Raw genomic sequence first — 17,638 nt, 5'->3', positions numbered from 1 at the left:
ACATAATAGTGAGAGTCCAGTCCATAGTGGATCTAACATAATAGTGAGAGTCCAGTCCATAGTCGATCTAACATAATAGTGTGAGAGTCCAGTCCATAGTGGATCTAGCATAATAGTGTGAGAGTCCAGTCCATAGTGGATCTAACATAACAGTGTGAGAGTCCAGTCCATAGTGGATCTAGCATAATATTGTGAGAGTCCAGTCCATAGTGGATCTAACATAATGGTGAGAGTTCAGTCCATAGTGGATCTAGCATAATAGTGTGAGAGTCCAGTCCATAGTGGATCTAACATAATAGTGTGAGAGTCCAGTCCATAGTGGATCTAACATAATAGTGTGAGAGTCCAGTCCATAGTGGATATAACATAATAGTGAGAGTCCAGTCCATAGTGGATCTAACATAATAGTGCTAGAGTCCAGTTTATAGTGGATCTAACATAATAGTGAGAGTCCAGTCCATAGTGGATCTAACATAATAGTGTGAGAGTCCAGTCCATAGTGGATCTAACATAATAGTGTGAGAGTCCAGTCCATAGTGGATCTAACATAATAGTGAGAGTCCAGTCCATAGTGGATCTAACATAATAGTGTGAGAGTCCAGTCCATAGTGGATCTAACATAATAGTGAGAGTCCAGTCCATAGTGGATCTGACATAATAGTGTGAGAGTCCAGTTTATAGTGGATCTAACATAATAGTGAGAGTCCAGTCCATAGTGGATCTAACATAATAGTGAGAGTCCAGTCCATAGTGGATCTAACATAATAGTGAGAGTCCAGTCCATAGTGGATCTAACATAATAGTGAGAGTCCAGTCCATAGTGGATCTAACATAATAGTGTGAGAGTCCAGTCCATAGTGGATCTAACATAATAGTGTGAGAGTCCAGTTCATAGTGGATCTAACATAATAGTGAGAGTCCAGTCCATAGTGGATCTAACATAATAGTGAGAGTCCAGTCCATAGTCGATCTAACATAATAGTGTGAGAGTCCAGTCCATAGTGGATCTAGCATAATAGTGTGAGAGTCCAGTCCATAGTGGATCTAACATAACAGTGTGAGAGTCCAGTCCATAGTGGATCTAGCATAATATTGTGAGAGTCCAGTCCATAGTGGATCTAACATAATGGTGAGAGTTCAGTCCATAGTGGATCTAGCATAATAGTGTGAGAGTCCAGTCCATAGTGGATCTAACATAATAGTGAAAGTCCAGTCCATAGTGGATCTAACATAATAGTGAGAGTCCAGTCCATAGTGGATCTAACAGAATAGTGTGAGAGTCCAGTCCATAGTGGATCTAACATAATAGTGTGAGAGTCCAGTCCATAGTGGATCTAACATAATAGTGAGAGTCCAGTCCATAGTGGATCTCGCATAATAGTGTGAGAGTCCAGTCCATAGTGGATCTAACATTATAGTGTGAGAGTCCAGTCCATAGTGGATCTAACATAATAGTGAGAGTCCAGTCCATAGTGGATCTAACATAATAGTGAGAGTCCAGTCCATAGTGGATCTAACATAATAGTGAGAGTCCAGTCCATAGTGGATCTAGCATAATAGTGTGAAAGTCCAGTCCATAGTGGATCTAACATAATAGTGTGAGAGTCCAGTCCACAGTGGATCTAACATAATAGTGAGAGTCCAGTCCATAGTCGATCTAACATAATAGTGTGAGAGTCCAGTCCATAGTGGATCTAGCATAATAGTGTGAGAGTCCAGTCCATAGTGGATCTAACATAACAGTGTGAGAGTCCAGTCCATAGTGGATCTAGCATAATATTGTGAGAGTCCAGTCCATAGTGGATCTAACATAATGGTGAGAGTTCAGTCCATAGTGGATCTAGCATAATAGTGTGAGAGTCCAGTCCAAAGTGGATCTAACATAATAGTGAAAGTCCAGTCCATAGTGGATCTAACATAATAGTGAGAGTCCAGTCCATAGTGGATCTAACAGAATAGTGTGAGAGTCCAGTCCATAGTGGATCTAACATAATAGTGTGAGAGTCCAGTCCATAGTGGATCTAACATAATAGTGAGAGTCCAGTCCATAGTGGATCTAGCATAATAGTGTGAGAGTCCAGTCCATAGTGGATCTAACATAATAGTGGGAGAGTGCAGTCCATAGTGGATCTAACATAATAGTGAGAGTCCAGTCCATAGTGGATCTAACATAATAGTGAGAGTCCAGTCCATAGTGGATCTAACATAATAGTGAGAGTCCAGTCCATAGTGGATCTAGCATAATAGTGTGAAAGTCCAGTCCATAGTGGATCTAACATAATAGTGTGAGAGTCCAGTCCACAGTGGATCTAACATAATAGTGAGAGTCCAGTCCATAGTGGATCTAGCATAATAGTGTGAAAGTCCAGTCCATAGTGGATCTAACATAATAGTGTGAGAGTCCAGTCCACAGTGGATCAAACATAATAGTGAGAGTCCAGTCCATAGTGGATCTAACATAATAGTGAGAGTCCAGTCCATAGTGGATCTAAAATAATAGTGAAAGTCCAGTCCATAGTGGATCTAACATAATAGTGAGAGTCCAGTCCATAGTGGATCTAACATAATAGTGAAAGTCCAGTCCATAGTAGATCTAACATAATAGTGAGAGTCCAGTCCATAGTGGGGCCAGCAGGAGACCATCTTGAGTGGAGACAGGTCAGCAGTGCAGAGACGTCCCCAACTGATGCACAGATGAGTGGTCCACCCTGGGTCCCGACTTTGGACAGCTATCACTTCATCTGTGGTCACCGAATCATGGTGTGGGGTTGTTTTTCAGGAGTTGGGCTTGGCCCCTTAGTTCCAGTGAAAGGAACTTTGAATGCTCCAGGATACCAAAACATTTTGGACAATTCCATGCTCCCAACCTTGTGGGAACAGTTTCCTCTTCCAACATGACTGTGCACCAGTGCACAAAGCAAGGTCCATAAAGACATGGATGACAGAGTCTGGTGTGGATGAACATGACTGGCCTGCACAGAGTCCTGACCTGATCCCGGTAGAACACCTTTGGGATGAATTAGAACGGAGACTGAGAGCCAGGCCTTCTCCACCAACATCAGTGTGTGACCTCACCAATTGCGCTTTTGGAAGAATGGTGGAAAATTCCTATAAACACACTCCGCAACCTTGTGGACAGCCTTCCCAGAAGAGTGGAAGCTGTAATAGCTGCAAAAGGTGGACCGACTTCAAATTGAACCCTATGGGTTAGGAATGGGATGGCACTTCAAGTTCATATGTGAGTCAAGGCAGGTGGCCAAATACTTTTGGCAATATAGTGCATGTGTGGTGATACATGCACTGCTGGGGGAAATGCATGGAAGGTGTCAGATTGGTGATGTAATTAAGGACAGCTGCCATGCAGTGCTTATCACCGCCCCAGACGACTAATTGTTTACTGCAGGGTTATTCAACTGGCGGCCCAGGGGCCAAATGTGACCTCATACCGGCCTAAAAACACTAAAGTGCACCTGTTAGTTCTGTAAATGATCAGCGACAGAGCAGGAAGGGAATTGGAAAATGTCTGCAGTAAAATTTAATATGGGAAAATCTTGTTCCTGTTATTGTCGCTAGGCAGAACAGGAACACGAACATTTTACATGAACATTTACAGTTTACCATGAATTGATTAACGTGGACCCCGATTTAAATAAGTTGAAAAGCGTATCGGGGTGTTACCATTTAGTGGTCAATTATACGGAATATGTACTGTACTGTGCAATCTACTAATACAAGTTTCAATCAATCAATCAATGAGTGTACAAAAGTTGTTCAAAATGCTGCAAGAATTGAACAAACTTTGTTGCCATGAGACATAGGGTTGGGTATCGAGTATCGAGTATCGAGTATCGAGTATCGATTGGAACCGGGACTAACTTTCCGATTCTCCCGGAATCGTTCAAAAGTTTAAATTTCGATTCCTATTTTCGATACCTAGTCCGCCGACCGGAAAAAAATATGTCCGCCGAACCGGAAGAAGAAGCCGCTGAACACCAACGAAGAAGCGCCCACCGCCAGAAGTGTTAGCATAGCCGAGCGAGTCAGTCAAGCTCAAGCAGGGATAGCGGGCGTCGGCGGTCGAAAGTGTGGCTTTACTTTACAAAAAAAAAATGAAATAACCGCGAAATAACAGAGCTCCATGTCCATCAAGAAACGAGTGGAGAGAGAGCTGCAGATGTACCAGGACGTTCCACCGATACATATGTCTGACGACCCTGCTGCATGGTGGTGGTCCGGTGGAACCAACAAAAGACTTATCCTTTGCTGTCATATCTCGCTTTCTCCTATTTATGCGTTCAAGCTTCTACCACACCCAGCGAACGTGTATTTTCCACAGCAGGAGACACTATCTGTCCAGAACGCTCACGCATCCTGCCTGAGAAGGCGGATATGGTCATTTTCCTAAACAAGAACTGTCTCTGATTTTATACTGTACCTGCTGCTAATCTGGACTGGGTTTTGCAAGTTGTTTCTTATTGTTTATTTGCTTTTCTGCACCAGGTTAGCCCATCAGTGGGATCACGGTAACATGTTTAAGTACCTGCAGCATCATACACTTGTGTGTGTAAATGTGTTTTCATGAGGTTTCCTGCAGCATCATACACTTATGTGTAAATGTGTTTTCATGAGGTTTCCTGCAGCATCATACACTTGTGTGTGTAAATGTGTTTTCATGAGGTTTCCTGCAGCATCATACACTTATGTGTAAATGTGTTTTCATGAGGTTTCCTGCAGCATCATACACTTGTGTGTGTAAATGTGTTTTCATGAGGTTTCCTGCAGCATCATACACTTATGTGTAAATGTGTTTTCATGAGGTTTCCTGCAGCATCATACACTTGTGTGTGTAAATGTGTTTTCATGAGGTTTTCAAAAATAAAGCTCTCTTGAGGAAAGTGTACCCCTGGGAAAATGTATTCATAATTTATAATATTTATATTCAAGTTCATAGATTTGATATTTATATTCTAGTTGAAAACAGCCCTGTGAGGAATTTATAGTAAAGTTCATAAAAAGTTAATAGAATTAAAATTGATGGAGAATGTCAGACTATTTCATTCAGAAAGACTGTAGGTTAGCTAGCTCATTTAAAATATCCTAAACTTTTTTTTTGACCCTGCCTCTTAAAAGAATCGGAATCGAGAATCGTCGAGAATCGGAATCGGAATCGGAATCGTTCTAATTAAAACGATACCCAACCCTAATGAGACACATGAAATGGCACACGATAGTTTGAATTTCCTTGATCAACTGTGGAGAAAAGAGGTAAATTGTGTCATGTTTGTCCTCTTTAGACAAGACAAACTAATGTGTCAATTATTCAACACATGCAGTGTAGAGTAAGATAAAATAAGTCAAACTAACATTTTAATGTATTTAGATTTTCCTTCACCCTTTTTATGGCCTAATGGTCGAAACCTAACTAAAATATAAATTAATAAAATGCATTTGATACAGTCTTTATGGATTAGCAAGTACATTTTCTGTGAAAGTGTTATTGTATGTGCAGTGACCACTCCGCGGCAGCCAGGGGGCGCCGCTTCACCGATCACGTGAACCCTCACTTCCGGCGCAGAAGAAGACCAGTGACTTTCAGCGTTTACGTTCCTGTGGAGCGCAACAATACGACCATCATGAACGCGATTCTGGCGTCGCTTTCCCGCTTGAGAGGAATAACACTTTCGCAAAGGTAAACGAGGCGTGGATATTTTTGTAAACCGGGCGTCAACTTTCCCTTGTAAGCTGGGGGAAGCGGTGGCTAACTTGGACGAGTTAGCGCGGCTAGTTGATTAGTTCAGTGTTTTTCAACCACTGTGTCGTGAGATACAGTCTGGTGTGCTAATTTCACATATTTGGGTTAAAAATATTTTTTGCAAACTAGTAATTATAGTCTGCAAATGATGTGTTGTTGTTGAGTGACGGTGCTGTCTAGAGCTCGGCAGAGTAACCCTGTAATACTCTTCCATATCAGTAGGTGGCAGCAGGTAGCTAATTGCTTTGTAGATGTCGGAAACAGCGGGAGGCAGCGTGCAGGAAAAAAGGTTTCTAATGCTTAAACCAAAAATAAACAAAAGGTGAGTGCCCCTAAGAAAAGGCATTGAAGCTTAGGGAAGGCTGTGTAGAACGAAACTAAAACTGAACTGGCTACAAAGTAAACAAAAACAGAATGCTGGACGACAGCAAAGACTTACCGTGGAGCAAAGACGGCGTCCATAATGTACATCCGAACATGACATGACAATCAACTATGTCCCCACAAAGAAGGATAAAAACAACTGAAATGTTCTTGATTGCTAAAACAAAGTAGATGCGGGAAATATCGCTCAAAGGAAGACATGAAACTGCTACAGGAAAATACCCAAACAAGAGAAAAGGCCACCAAAATAGGAGCGTTAGACAAGAACTAAAACACTACACACAGGAAAACAGCAAAAAACTCCAAGTAAGTCAGGGGGTGATGTGACAGGTGGTGACAGTACACCTACTTTGAGACAAGAGCTATAGCAGGGGTAGGGAACCTATGGCTCTAGAGCCAGATGGGGCTCTTTTGATGCCTGCATCTGGCTCTCAGATAAATCTTAGATGACAATGCTGAACACGATAAGTAATGAATAATTCCGCTGGTAATCACAGTGTTAGAAATAACCACACATCAACCAGACTACAAAGCCATCAGCAAAACCATGAAGTCGCATTAATGGTAATTAGGTATTTTATTTATTATTGGTTACCTTCAGAATAACAATGTTATTAAAAATAATAAGAGTATTATACTGTAAAAATGTTGGGCTTACTTAAAAATGCACGCATTTAGTTGTATTCAGTAGAAATGTCCGATAATGGCTTTTTTGCCGATATCCGACATTCCGATATTGTCCAACTCTTAATTACCGATACCGATATCAACTGATACCAAAATATACAGTCGTGGAATTAACACATTATTATGCCTCATTTTGTTGCGATGCCCCGCTGGATGCATTAAACAATGTAACAAGGTTTTCCAAAATAAATCAACTCAAGTTATGGAACAAAATGCCAACATGGCACTGCCATATTTATTATTGAAGTCACAAAGTGCATTATTTTTTTTAACATGCCTCAAAACAGCAGCTTGGAATTTGGGACATGCTCTCCCTGAGAGAGCATGAGGAGGTTGAGGTGGGGAGGGAGGGGGGTAGCTGTTATATTGTAGCGTCTCCCGAAATGTGTTTGTCATTCTTGTTTGGTGTGGGTTCACAGTGTGGCGCATATTTGTAACAGTGTGACCTGTATGGCTGTTGACCAAGTATGCCTTGCATTCACTTGTTTGTGTGAAAAGCCGTAGATATTACAGTGTTTCCCATAAACTGCCAAGATACCTGTGGCGGTGGGGGCGTGGCTATGGGCGTGGTCACATGACACCATCGAGTAATTTGCATAATTTACTACAATGATATGATTTTCTCTAAAAAGGCTCAAAAAATGTATACTTACTAATTAATAATAACAGTTTTGTTTTAAACGTCCATCCATCCATCCATCCATTTTACAATTTAATTACAACACTTTATGTACATATTTATATACAGATTTGAACAATAAGTTATTCACTGAAATATATTTATTAATTGTGGTTCTTACAAAAAATATATCTTATAAAATATAAAAGCTAAAATGTCTCTTAAAGCTCTGCCCCTTTAATTAGTGCATACTAAATAATTTAACTTTAGCCTACTACTACAACTAAGGCTGCAGCTAACGATTATTTTTCTATCGATTAATCTATAGATTATTTTTTCGATTAATCGGTTAATCTATAGATTATTTTTTCGATTAATCTATAGATTATTTTTCCTTTTACCGATTATTTTTTTATTCAAAATGAAGATGAAAAAATAAATGTAGGCCCGTTTTTTCAAAAGGCATGGCTTTTATTTACAAAAAAAAAGAAGTATGGCCACTCAGTCAACATTGACAACAACATGACTAAATATTCTGTAACAATGTAAACATTTAAAACTTTTAACATTTAACAAAATTAAAAGTAGCTTATTTGCTTTTTAATGTGCAAATATAAAAGTCAACATCCAGTGCAAATCTTAATATTCTGCAATAGTATAAGCATTTCAAAAGTAAAAGTATTGCTTATTTTACTTTAAAATGTGCAAAAATAAAGATAAACATCCAGTACAAAAAAAGTGCAAAACAAAATATTCTGTAACAACAGTGTAAACATTTCAACAAAAGTGAAAGTATTGCTTATTTGCTAAAATGTGCAAAAATAAAGACAAACATCCAATACAAAAAAGTGCCAATCTAAATATTCTGGAGCACTGTAAACATTAAGTATTGCTTTTAAAATGTGCAAAATAAACATCCAGTCCAACACAGTACACAATAACCAATTCTACTCATTCCAGTGAGTGACTAACAGTTGTAATGAAGAAAGGTTAGCATGTGTACATGTTTGGTTCTTTTCTTGTTTACAATATTCCCAGCAGCTGAAAATAGGCGCTCAGAAGGGGTCGATGTGGCTGGAACTGAGAGGTAATTAGCCTTCACCTCAAGCCAGGACTGCGAGTGAGCTGAGCTGCAGTTTATATTTCTAGAAGGTCAACGGGCTCATAGTGATGTTACTAGTAGTTGACTGGGAGGTGTTTATTATCATTTGGGGAGAGTCCGCTGCCTGATGCTCACCTGCTAAACACCTATCTGCTCCACGCTGAAGCGCTGACTACATGCGCTCTGAATACGCACTGCTGATTGGCTGATAATGCTTTGTGTGTACCAATCAGATGGTTGTGTGGGTGGGACAATGCTGCGTGTGTACCAATCAGGTGGTTGTGTGGGTGGGACAATGCTGCGTGTGTACCAATCAGGTGGTTGTGTGGGTGGGACAATGCTGCGTGCTGAGACAGAGGCAGAAGAGCGAAGCAGCTTGTTAAGACTTTAGCAGCTAAAGTTAGCTTTAGCTTAGAAAGTCGTTCGGTACACCCCCGTGCCGAACCGAAAGCCCCGTACCGAAACGGTTCAATACAAAACACGTACCGTTACACCCCTAGCAGATACAAATGACACATTCATGTTTTTGTGTAATGATGACAACGTATGCTCGCGCGGACGATTGACTAGTTGATGGTTTTCTTTTCAAATGTTCGTTCATAGCCGTTGTGCTGCTATGATAGGCCATTTCCGCTCGACACAGTGTGCATACAACAACATTATTAGGCCGTTTATTGAAATACTCCCACACTTTTGACCACTTTTGGCATGCTTTTCCCCCCTCGCTCGCACCGCTCGCATCGTCTGCTTTGATCGTCTGCTTTGCGGTCCGCCATGACGGTAGTGTGACGTAAATATGCGACGCGTCGACGCACAAAAACGGCGTCGACGTATTTACGTAACCGATGACGTCGACTACGTCGACGCGTCGTTTCAGCCTTAACTACAACCATATTATTTACCAGCAATATAAAGTGAAGCAGAGGTGTCCTGCCACAGTCAGTAACAAATAAACAGAAAACAGTAGTGGTCAAATACAAATAAGGCAACAAGAGAAGTATCCTACACTTCTCTTTTGTAAAGTAAATCTGAACAGCCGATATGGGCATCTACATCAACTATATGATTTGCCTGAGAAGCTGGACAGGACACACACAAAAAAAAAAAAAAAAAAAGTTTTTTTTTTAAATATATTTGTGGCGGACGTAATTATTTCGTGGCGGGCCGCCACAAATAAATGAATGTGTGGGAAACACTGTATTATGTAATTGGGCCGGCACGCAAGGGCAGTGCCTTTAAGGTTTATTGGCGCTCTGTACTTCTCCCTACGTCCGTGTACCACTCTGTACAGCAGCGTTTTTAAAAAGTCATACATTTTACTTTTTGAAACTGATACCGATCATTTTGAAACCGATCATTTCCGATATTAAATTTTAAAGCATTTATCGGCCGATAATATCGGCAGTCCGATATTATCGGACATCTCTAGTATTCAGTGTTAAAAAATATTATATGGCTCTCATGGAAATACATTTTAAAATATTTGGCTTTCATGGCTCTCTCAGCCAAAAAGGTTCCCGACCCCTGAGCTATAGTGATGCATGCTTGGTTATGGTTTAAAGTCATACCCAACAATTGCGACAACGACTTTTTACTGTCAACTTAGTTTCGTTTTTTAAAGGATTTCTGCTGGTGGTGTGCCTCTGCATTTTTTCAACGCAAAAAATGTGCCTTGGCTCAAAAAAGGTTGAAAAACAATGCACTAGGTGTGGTGAAATTTGTCCTCTGCATTTGACTCATCCCTTTGTTCCACCCCCTGGGAGGTGAAGGGAGCAGTGTGCAGCAGCGGTGGCCACGCTCGGGAATCAATTTGGCGATTCAACCCCCAATTCCAACCCTTGATGCTGAGTGCCAAGCAAGGAGGTAACGGGTCCCATTTTTATAGTCTTTGGTATGACTCGGCCGGGGTTTGAACTCACGACCTACCGATCTCAGGGCGGACACTCTAACCACCAGGCCACTGAGCAGGTTTACCTCATCACAACTATGTTTGAACAGACCTTGACACTGTTGTTGTAATTGTTCAAATTCATTCGTAAGTTACTATTTAATTTTTTTGTCAACTAATCGGGGTGTCAAAAATATTTTTTTCCGAATTAATCGTGATATTTGTAACAATCCTTAATTTAAAAAAAATTAAAAATAAAATATAGATAATTATATATTTTTTTTCTACTACCAACCACACAGTCTGATAGTTTATATATCAATGATGAAATCTTAACATTGCAACACATGCCAATACGGCCGGGTTAACTTATAAAGTGCAATTTTAAAATTCCTGCCACACTTCCGGTTGAAAAACTCCTTTGGATATGATTTATGCGCGTGACGTCACAAAAGCAACGGAAGTGGTTGGACCCCATGGGACCCGATACAAAAACCTCTTGTTTTCTTCGACAAAATTCCACAGTATTCTGGACATCTGTGTTGGTGAATCTTTTGCAATTTGTTTAATGAACAATGGAGGCTGCAAAGAAGAACGTTGTAGGTGGGATCGATCGGTGTATTAGCGGCTAAGTACAATACTTACAGCAACACAACAAGGACTACTTACTACGCCTAGCCGATGCTTGCCGCCAAACCCACGGATGAAGTCCTTCGTCGCGCCGTTGATCGCTGGAATGCAGGTGAGCACGGCTGTTGATGGGAAGATGAGGGCTGGATGGCGTAGGTGGAGCGCTAATGTTTTATCATAGTTCTGTGAGGTCTGGTTGCTAAGTTGCTAAATTAGCCTTAGCGTCGTTAGCAACAGCATTTTTAAGCCTTACCAGGCTGAGAATTTTTAACCGTGTAGTTACATGTACATGGTTTAATAGTATTGTTGGTCTTCTGTCTATCCTTCCAGTCAGGGGTTTATTTATTTTGTTTCTATCTTCATTTGAGAACGATGCTATCACGTTAGCTCAGTAGCTAAGTGTGTCACCGATGTATTGTCTTGGAGATAAAAGTCACTTTAAATGTCCATTTCGCGTGGTCGACTCTCATTTTCAAGAGGATATAGTATCCGAGGTGGTTTAAAATACAAATCTGTGATCCACAATAGAAAAAGGAGAGAGTACATAGTTCCGTGAGGTCCGGTTGCTAAGTTGCTAAATTAGCCTTAGCGTCGTTAGCAACAGCATAGTTAAGCCTTACCAGGCTGAGAATTTTTAACCGTGTAGTTACATGTACATGGTTTAATATTATTGTTGGTCTTCTGTCTATCCTTCCAGTCAGGGGTTTATTTATTTTGTTTCTATCTTCATTTGAGAACGATGCTATCACGTTAGCTCAGTAGCTAAGTGTGTCACCGATGTATTGTCTTGGAGATAAAAGTCACTTTAAATGTCCATTTCGCGTGGTCGACTCTCATTTTCAAGAGGATATAGTATCCGAGGTGGTTTAAAATACAAATCCGTGATCCACAATAGAAAAAGGAGAGAGTACATAGTTCCGTGAGGTCCGGTTGCTAAGTTGCTAAATTAGCCTTAGCGTCGTTAGCAACAGCATAGTTAAGCCTTACCAGGCTGAGAATTTTTAACCGTGTAGTTACATGTACATGGTTTAATAGTATTTTTGATCTTCTGTCTATCCATCCAGTCAGGGTTTTTTTTTATTTAGTTTCTATCTGCATTTGAGACTGCTATGCTATCACGTTGGCTACGTAGCTAGGTTAGCTTCTATTTTTTTAGCTTCGAAAAGCTGAATATTATTAATCGTGTATTTACATGTTCATGGTTTAATAGTATTTTTGATCTTCTGTCTATCCATCCAGTCAGGTTTTTTTTAAATTTAGTTTCTATCTGCATTTGAGACTGATGCTATCACGTTAGCTTCTATTTTTTTAGCTTCGCAAAGCTGAATATTATTAATCGTGTATTTACATGTTCATGGTTTAATAGTATTTTTGATCTTCTGTCTATCCATCCAGTCAGGGGTTTTTTTTATTTAGTTTCTATCTGCATTTGAGACTGCTATGCTATCACGTTGGCTACGTTGCTAGGTTAGCTTCTATTTTTTTAGCTTCGCAAAGCTGAATATTATTAATCGTGTATTTACATGTTCAGTCACTGTGAATGTCCATTTCGCGTTCTCGACTCTCATTTTCAAGAGGATATAGTATCTGAGGTGGTTTAAAATACAAATCTGTGATCTACAATAGAAAAAGGAGAGAGTGTGGAATCCAATGAGCCAGCTTGTACCTAAGTTACGGTCAGAGCGAAAAAAGATACGTCCATCACTGCCTCTCAAGTCCTTCACTGTAACGTTCCTCATCTACGAATCTTTCATCCTCGCTCAAATTAATGGGGTAATCGTCACTTTCTCGGTCCGAATCTCTCTCGCTCCATTGTAAACAATGGGGAATTGTGAGGAATACTAGCTCCTGTGACGTCACGCTACTTCCGGTACAGGCAAGGCTTTTTTTTATCAGCGAGCAAAAGTTGCGAACTTTATCGTCGATTTTCTCTACTAAATCCTTTCAGCAAAAATATGGCAATATCGCGAAATGACCAAGTATGACACATAGAATGGATCTACTATTCCCGTTTAAATAAAAAAAATTCATTTCAGTAGGCCTTTAAGTGTTTGGGTGTAATTTTATTAAACAAAACCAAGTTTATTTGAGGTATTATAGAAATATATCAGAGCTGAAATCAATTTTAAAGAGAAATGTAGTTCATCAAAAAACTGGCACCCAATGTTATTAAAGTATTGATTTTGAATGGAATGGTGTGGTGCCCAATAATTCACAGCTTTATTAACTAACTAACCAAACTTTGTTTGTATTTATTTCAAGAGCTTCTAATATTTTCGATCAGGGATGTCTAAACTTTTTCAACCATATTTAAAAATCAAAAATGGGGGGCTATTTTGATATTTTTTTTATATAAAAAAATAAAAATGCTGTAAACATATTTATATTCATAGTTAAAACTTTGTGTTATAGGTGATATGATTAATTATTAGTTTAAAAATGTCAGCCTTTTCTCATTACACTCTAAATTGTTGCTCTTTTTTCTTACAGTTTTACTGTTTAAAAAAAATGTTATTCTAATAGTAGCTCTTTTTTAATTAATTCTTTGAATGCTTTTATTATTTTAATTATTTCCTTTTTGCGTGGTTTGAAACACCATTTGTGTATTTTGGATAATTTTGTCCTGTTTTTCTGATGTAATTGCTTTGCTATACTGCACATTAGGTATATTTGCACTAAGTATTGGATCGGTATCGCCGATACCAGCCTGAATTTTACTGGGTTTCAGAACAGAAAGAAAATGGGTGGTATCGCCCATCACTGCAATATAGGAACCTTTCCTGAGGCTGAGCCAACCAGTTTCATTCTGATTAGTTTGGTCTCATTTAGTGGCCATTACAACTGTTGTATTGATAATACGGCTGTCAAATTTAATGAATTAACTCATGTGATTCATTACAGAAAATTGCATTACTTATGAACATGCAATTTATTTTGCCTGTACAAGCTCTTTCACCTTGACCGCCATACCATCAGTGATCAGATCGATACATAGGTCAGTTTTGTGCAAATGAATTCTAAGCGTTCAAGTAAAATGTTTAAAAACGTGGATGACATTCTGACAAAATGCAGTGTTTCCCACACATTCATTTATTTGTGGCGGCCCGTCACAAAAGAATTACGTCCGCCACAAAAAAAATGAATATTTTTTTGTTTTTTGTCCTGTCCAGCTTCTCAGGCAAATCATATAGTTGATGTAGATGCCCATATAGGCTGTTCAGATTTACTTTACAAAAGAGAAGTGTAGGATACTTCTTTTGTTGCCTTATTTGTATTTGACCACTACTGTTTTCTGTTTATTTGTTACTGACTGCGGCAGGACACCTCTGCCTCTGTTTCACTTTATGTTGCTGGTAAATAATATGGTTGTAGTAGTAGGCTAAAGTTAAATTATTTAGTATGCACTAATTAAAGGGGCAGAGCTTTAAGAGACATTTTAGCTTTTATATTTTATAAGATATATTTTTTGTAAGAACCACAATTAATAAATATATTTCAGTGAATAACTTATTGTTCAAATCTGTATATAAATATGTACATAAAGTGTTGTAATTATATTGTAAAATGGATGGATGGATGGACGTTTAAAACAAAACTGTTATTATTAATTAGTAAGTATACATTTTTATAGCCTTTTTAGAGAAAATCATATCATTGTAGTAAATTATGCAAATTGCTCGATGATATCATGGTGACCACGCCCCCACCGCCACAGGTATCTTGGCAGTTTATGGGAAACACTGAAATGTGTACAATTATCAGGGTCTTTTCTTAAACTAATTTCAGTTATGCAAGCAACCTGTGATTAATTATGATTAATCCAATTCCAAAATGTGATTAATCTGATTTTTAAAAAACTATCATTTGACAGCCCTCTTTGATAATTTTACTGTGTGCTTAAATATGTAGAATATGCTAAAAAAAATAATTATTTTTAAATAAATAAAAAATATCCATCCTGCAATTTGAATATAATTGTTACACAGTAAATAATATTCACCGTTTTCCCTTTTAGCATCTCAACAGGAAAGCTGGCAGTAAATGGGAACCCTCACCTCAGGCCCTTCAGCAACTGGCTGGTCCCCAAAGCCGCCGCGGATCACCCAACTCCAAGAAGCGGACCGCTCTCCTCCCGAGCCGAGGGCGTCGGAGTCTTCCAGCAGCTGCCGTGGCAACACCAGCAAGTCCGAACAAAGAAAAGAGGCACTGAGTATCAGCCCAAAAACCTCAAGCGCAAGCGGACCCACGGCTGGGTCAAGAGGCTCAGCAGCAGAGGCGGCATCGAAGTCATCCTGCGGCGCATGTTGAAGGGCCGCAAGTCACTCTCGCACTGAAGAGGACTCGGACACGGAAATGGGACTCCCGCGTGGTGCGGAAACTACTAGTCGAGGGTTGGGTTCCCAGTTCTTCCTTAATGAGTGGGAGGGATTGAAAACTGGACAGAAACTTGAGTTACATTTGAGAATTTGGGGCTGGGTTTCACTTTCACCACCTTGTGTGAATGGCATCATTAAATGGTACTCAACATCAATCCTTATTTTCAAACACTTGTCACTTCTTTGTTACACATGGATTCTCACACACCGTACACCTTTTTTTTTTTGTATTTTAGGTCTTACGCGTAATATAACAATTACTGTACGTTTTATCTGCCAAACTATTTTATATCCGAAAAGGAGCTGGAAGAAGCACATCCTATTTAGTACTAACATGAAGCAGGTTAGCATTCTTCAACAGGGAAATAACTTTAATAAGACACGTCATTTATAATAGAGTTTTTCAGGCATAAATTACATGTACACAAATATTCACGTCAGCCTGCGACATATAGTCATTTTGATAGTAGGCTAATATAGACACATCATGTGTTGTCTTCATTATAACCCTTATATACGACTTTTAAAGTCATTTTGATAGTAAGCTAATATAGACACATCATGTGTTGCCTTCATTATAAGACTTGTATAAGACTTTAAAAGTAATTTAATAGTAGGCTATTATAGACACATCATGTGTTGTCTTCATTATAACCCTTATATATGACTTTTAAAGTCATTTTGATAGTAGGCTACATCATGTGTTGCCTTCATTATAACACTTATATAAAACTTTTAAAGTAATTTTGACAGTAGGCTAATATAGACACATCATATGTTGTCTTCATTATAACACTTATAAAACTTAGTCTTTTTAATAGTAGGCTAATATAGACACATCATGTGTTGTCATTATAAAACTTATCATTTTGATAATAGGTTAATATAGCTAATGTAGACACATCATGTGTTGTCTTCATTATAAAACTTGTCATTTTGATAGTAGGTTAATTTAGCTAATATAGACACGTGTTACCTTCATTATAACACTATATAAGACTTTTAAAGTAATTTTGATAGTAGGCTAATATAGACACATTATGTGTTGTCTTCATTATAACACTTATTTACGACTTTTAAAGTAATTTTGATAGTAGGCTACATCATGTGTTGTCTTCATTATAACCCTTATATATGACTTTTAAAGTCATTTTGATAGTAAGCTAATATAGACACATCATGTGTTGCCTTCATTATAAAACTTGTCATTTTGATAGTAGGTTAATTTAGCTAATATAGACACGTGTTACCTTCATTATAACACTAAGACTTTTAAAGTAATTTTGATAGTAGGCTAATATAAACACATTATGTGTTGTCTTCATTATAACACTTATTTACAACTTTTAAAGTAATTTTGATAGTAGGCTACATCATGTGTTGTCTTCATTATAACCCTTATATACGACTTTTAAAGTCATTTTGATAGTAAGCTAATATAGACACATCATGTGTTGCCTTCATTATAAGACTTGTATAAGACTTTAAAAGTAATTTAATAGTAGGCTATTATAGACACATCATGTGTTGTCTTCATTATAACCCTTATATATGACTTTTAAAGTCATTTTGATAGTAGGCTACATCATGTGTTGCCTTCATTATAACACTTATATAAAACTTTTAAAGTAATTTTGACAGTAGGCTAATATAGACACATCATATGTTGTCTTCATTATAACACTTATAAAACTTAGTCTTTTTAATAGTAGGCTAATATAGACACATCATGTGTTGTCATTATAAAACTTATCATTTTGATAATAGGTTAATATAGCTAATGTAGACACATCATGTGTTGTCTTCATTATAAAACTTGTCATTTTGATAGTAGGTTAATTTAGCTAATATAGACACGTGTTACCTTCATTATAACACTATATAAGACTTTTAAAGTAATTTTGATAGTAGGCTACATCATGTGTTGTCTTCATTATAACCCTTATATACGACTTTTAAAGTCATTTTGATAGTAAGCTAATATAGACACATCATGTGTTGCCTTCATTATAAGACTTGTATAAGACTTTAAAAGTAATTTAATAATAGGCTATTATAGACACATCATGTGTTGTCTTCATTATAACCCTTATATATGACTTTTAAAGTCATTTTGATAGTAGGCTACATCATGTGTTGCCTTCATTATAACACTTATATAAAACTTTTAAAGTAATTTTGACAGTAGGCTAATATAGAC

The 17,638-nt window shown here is 38.2% G+C and overlaps 1 protein-coding gene across 1 annotated transcript; it reads left to right on the top strand.

Annotated features, from left to right (window-relative positions):
• Nucleotides 1-5,530: 5,530 nt before the first annotated feature.
• mrpl34 (mitochondrial ribosomal protein L34) lies at nucleotides 5,531-15,609 on the top strand. Its single transcript, XM_062023454.1, has 2 exons — nucleotides 5,531-5,689; nucleotides 15,078-15,609. Exons 1-2 carry the CDS (start codon nucleotides 5,634-5,636, stop codon nucleotides 15,394-15,396), a joined length of 375 nt encoding a protein of 124 aa, XP_061879438.1. The 5' UTR covers nucleotides 5,531-5,633; the 3' UTR covers nucleotides 15,397-15,609.
• Nucleotides 15,610-17,638: the final 2,029 nt, after the last annotated feature.

This window comes from Entelurus aequoreus, linkage group LG16 (genome assembly GCF_033978785.1).
Source record: "Entelurus aequoreus isolate RoL-2023_Sb linkage group LG16, RoL_Eaeq_v1.1, whole genome shotgun sequence".
In the NCBI taxonomy this organism is placed as follows: domain Eukaryota; kingdom Metazoa; phylum Chordata; class Actinopteri; order Syngnathiformes; family Syngnathidae; genus Entelurus; species Entelurus aequoreus.
Note: the sequence above shows the minus strand (reverse complement) of the source record. Positions and strands in the feature narration are given on the sequence as shown.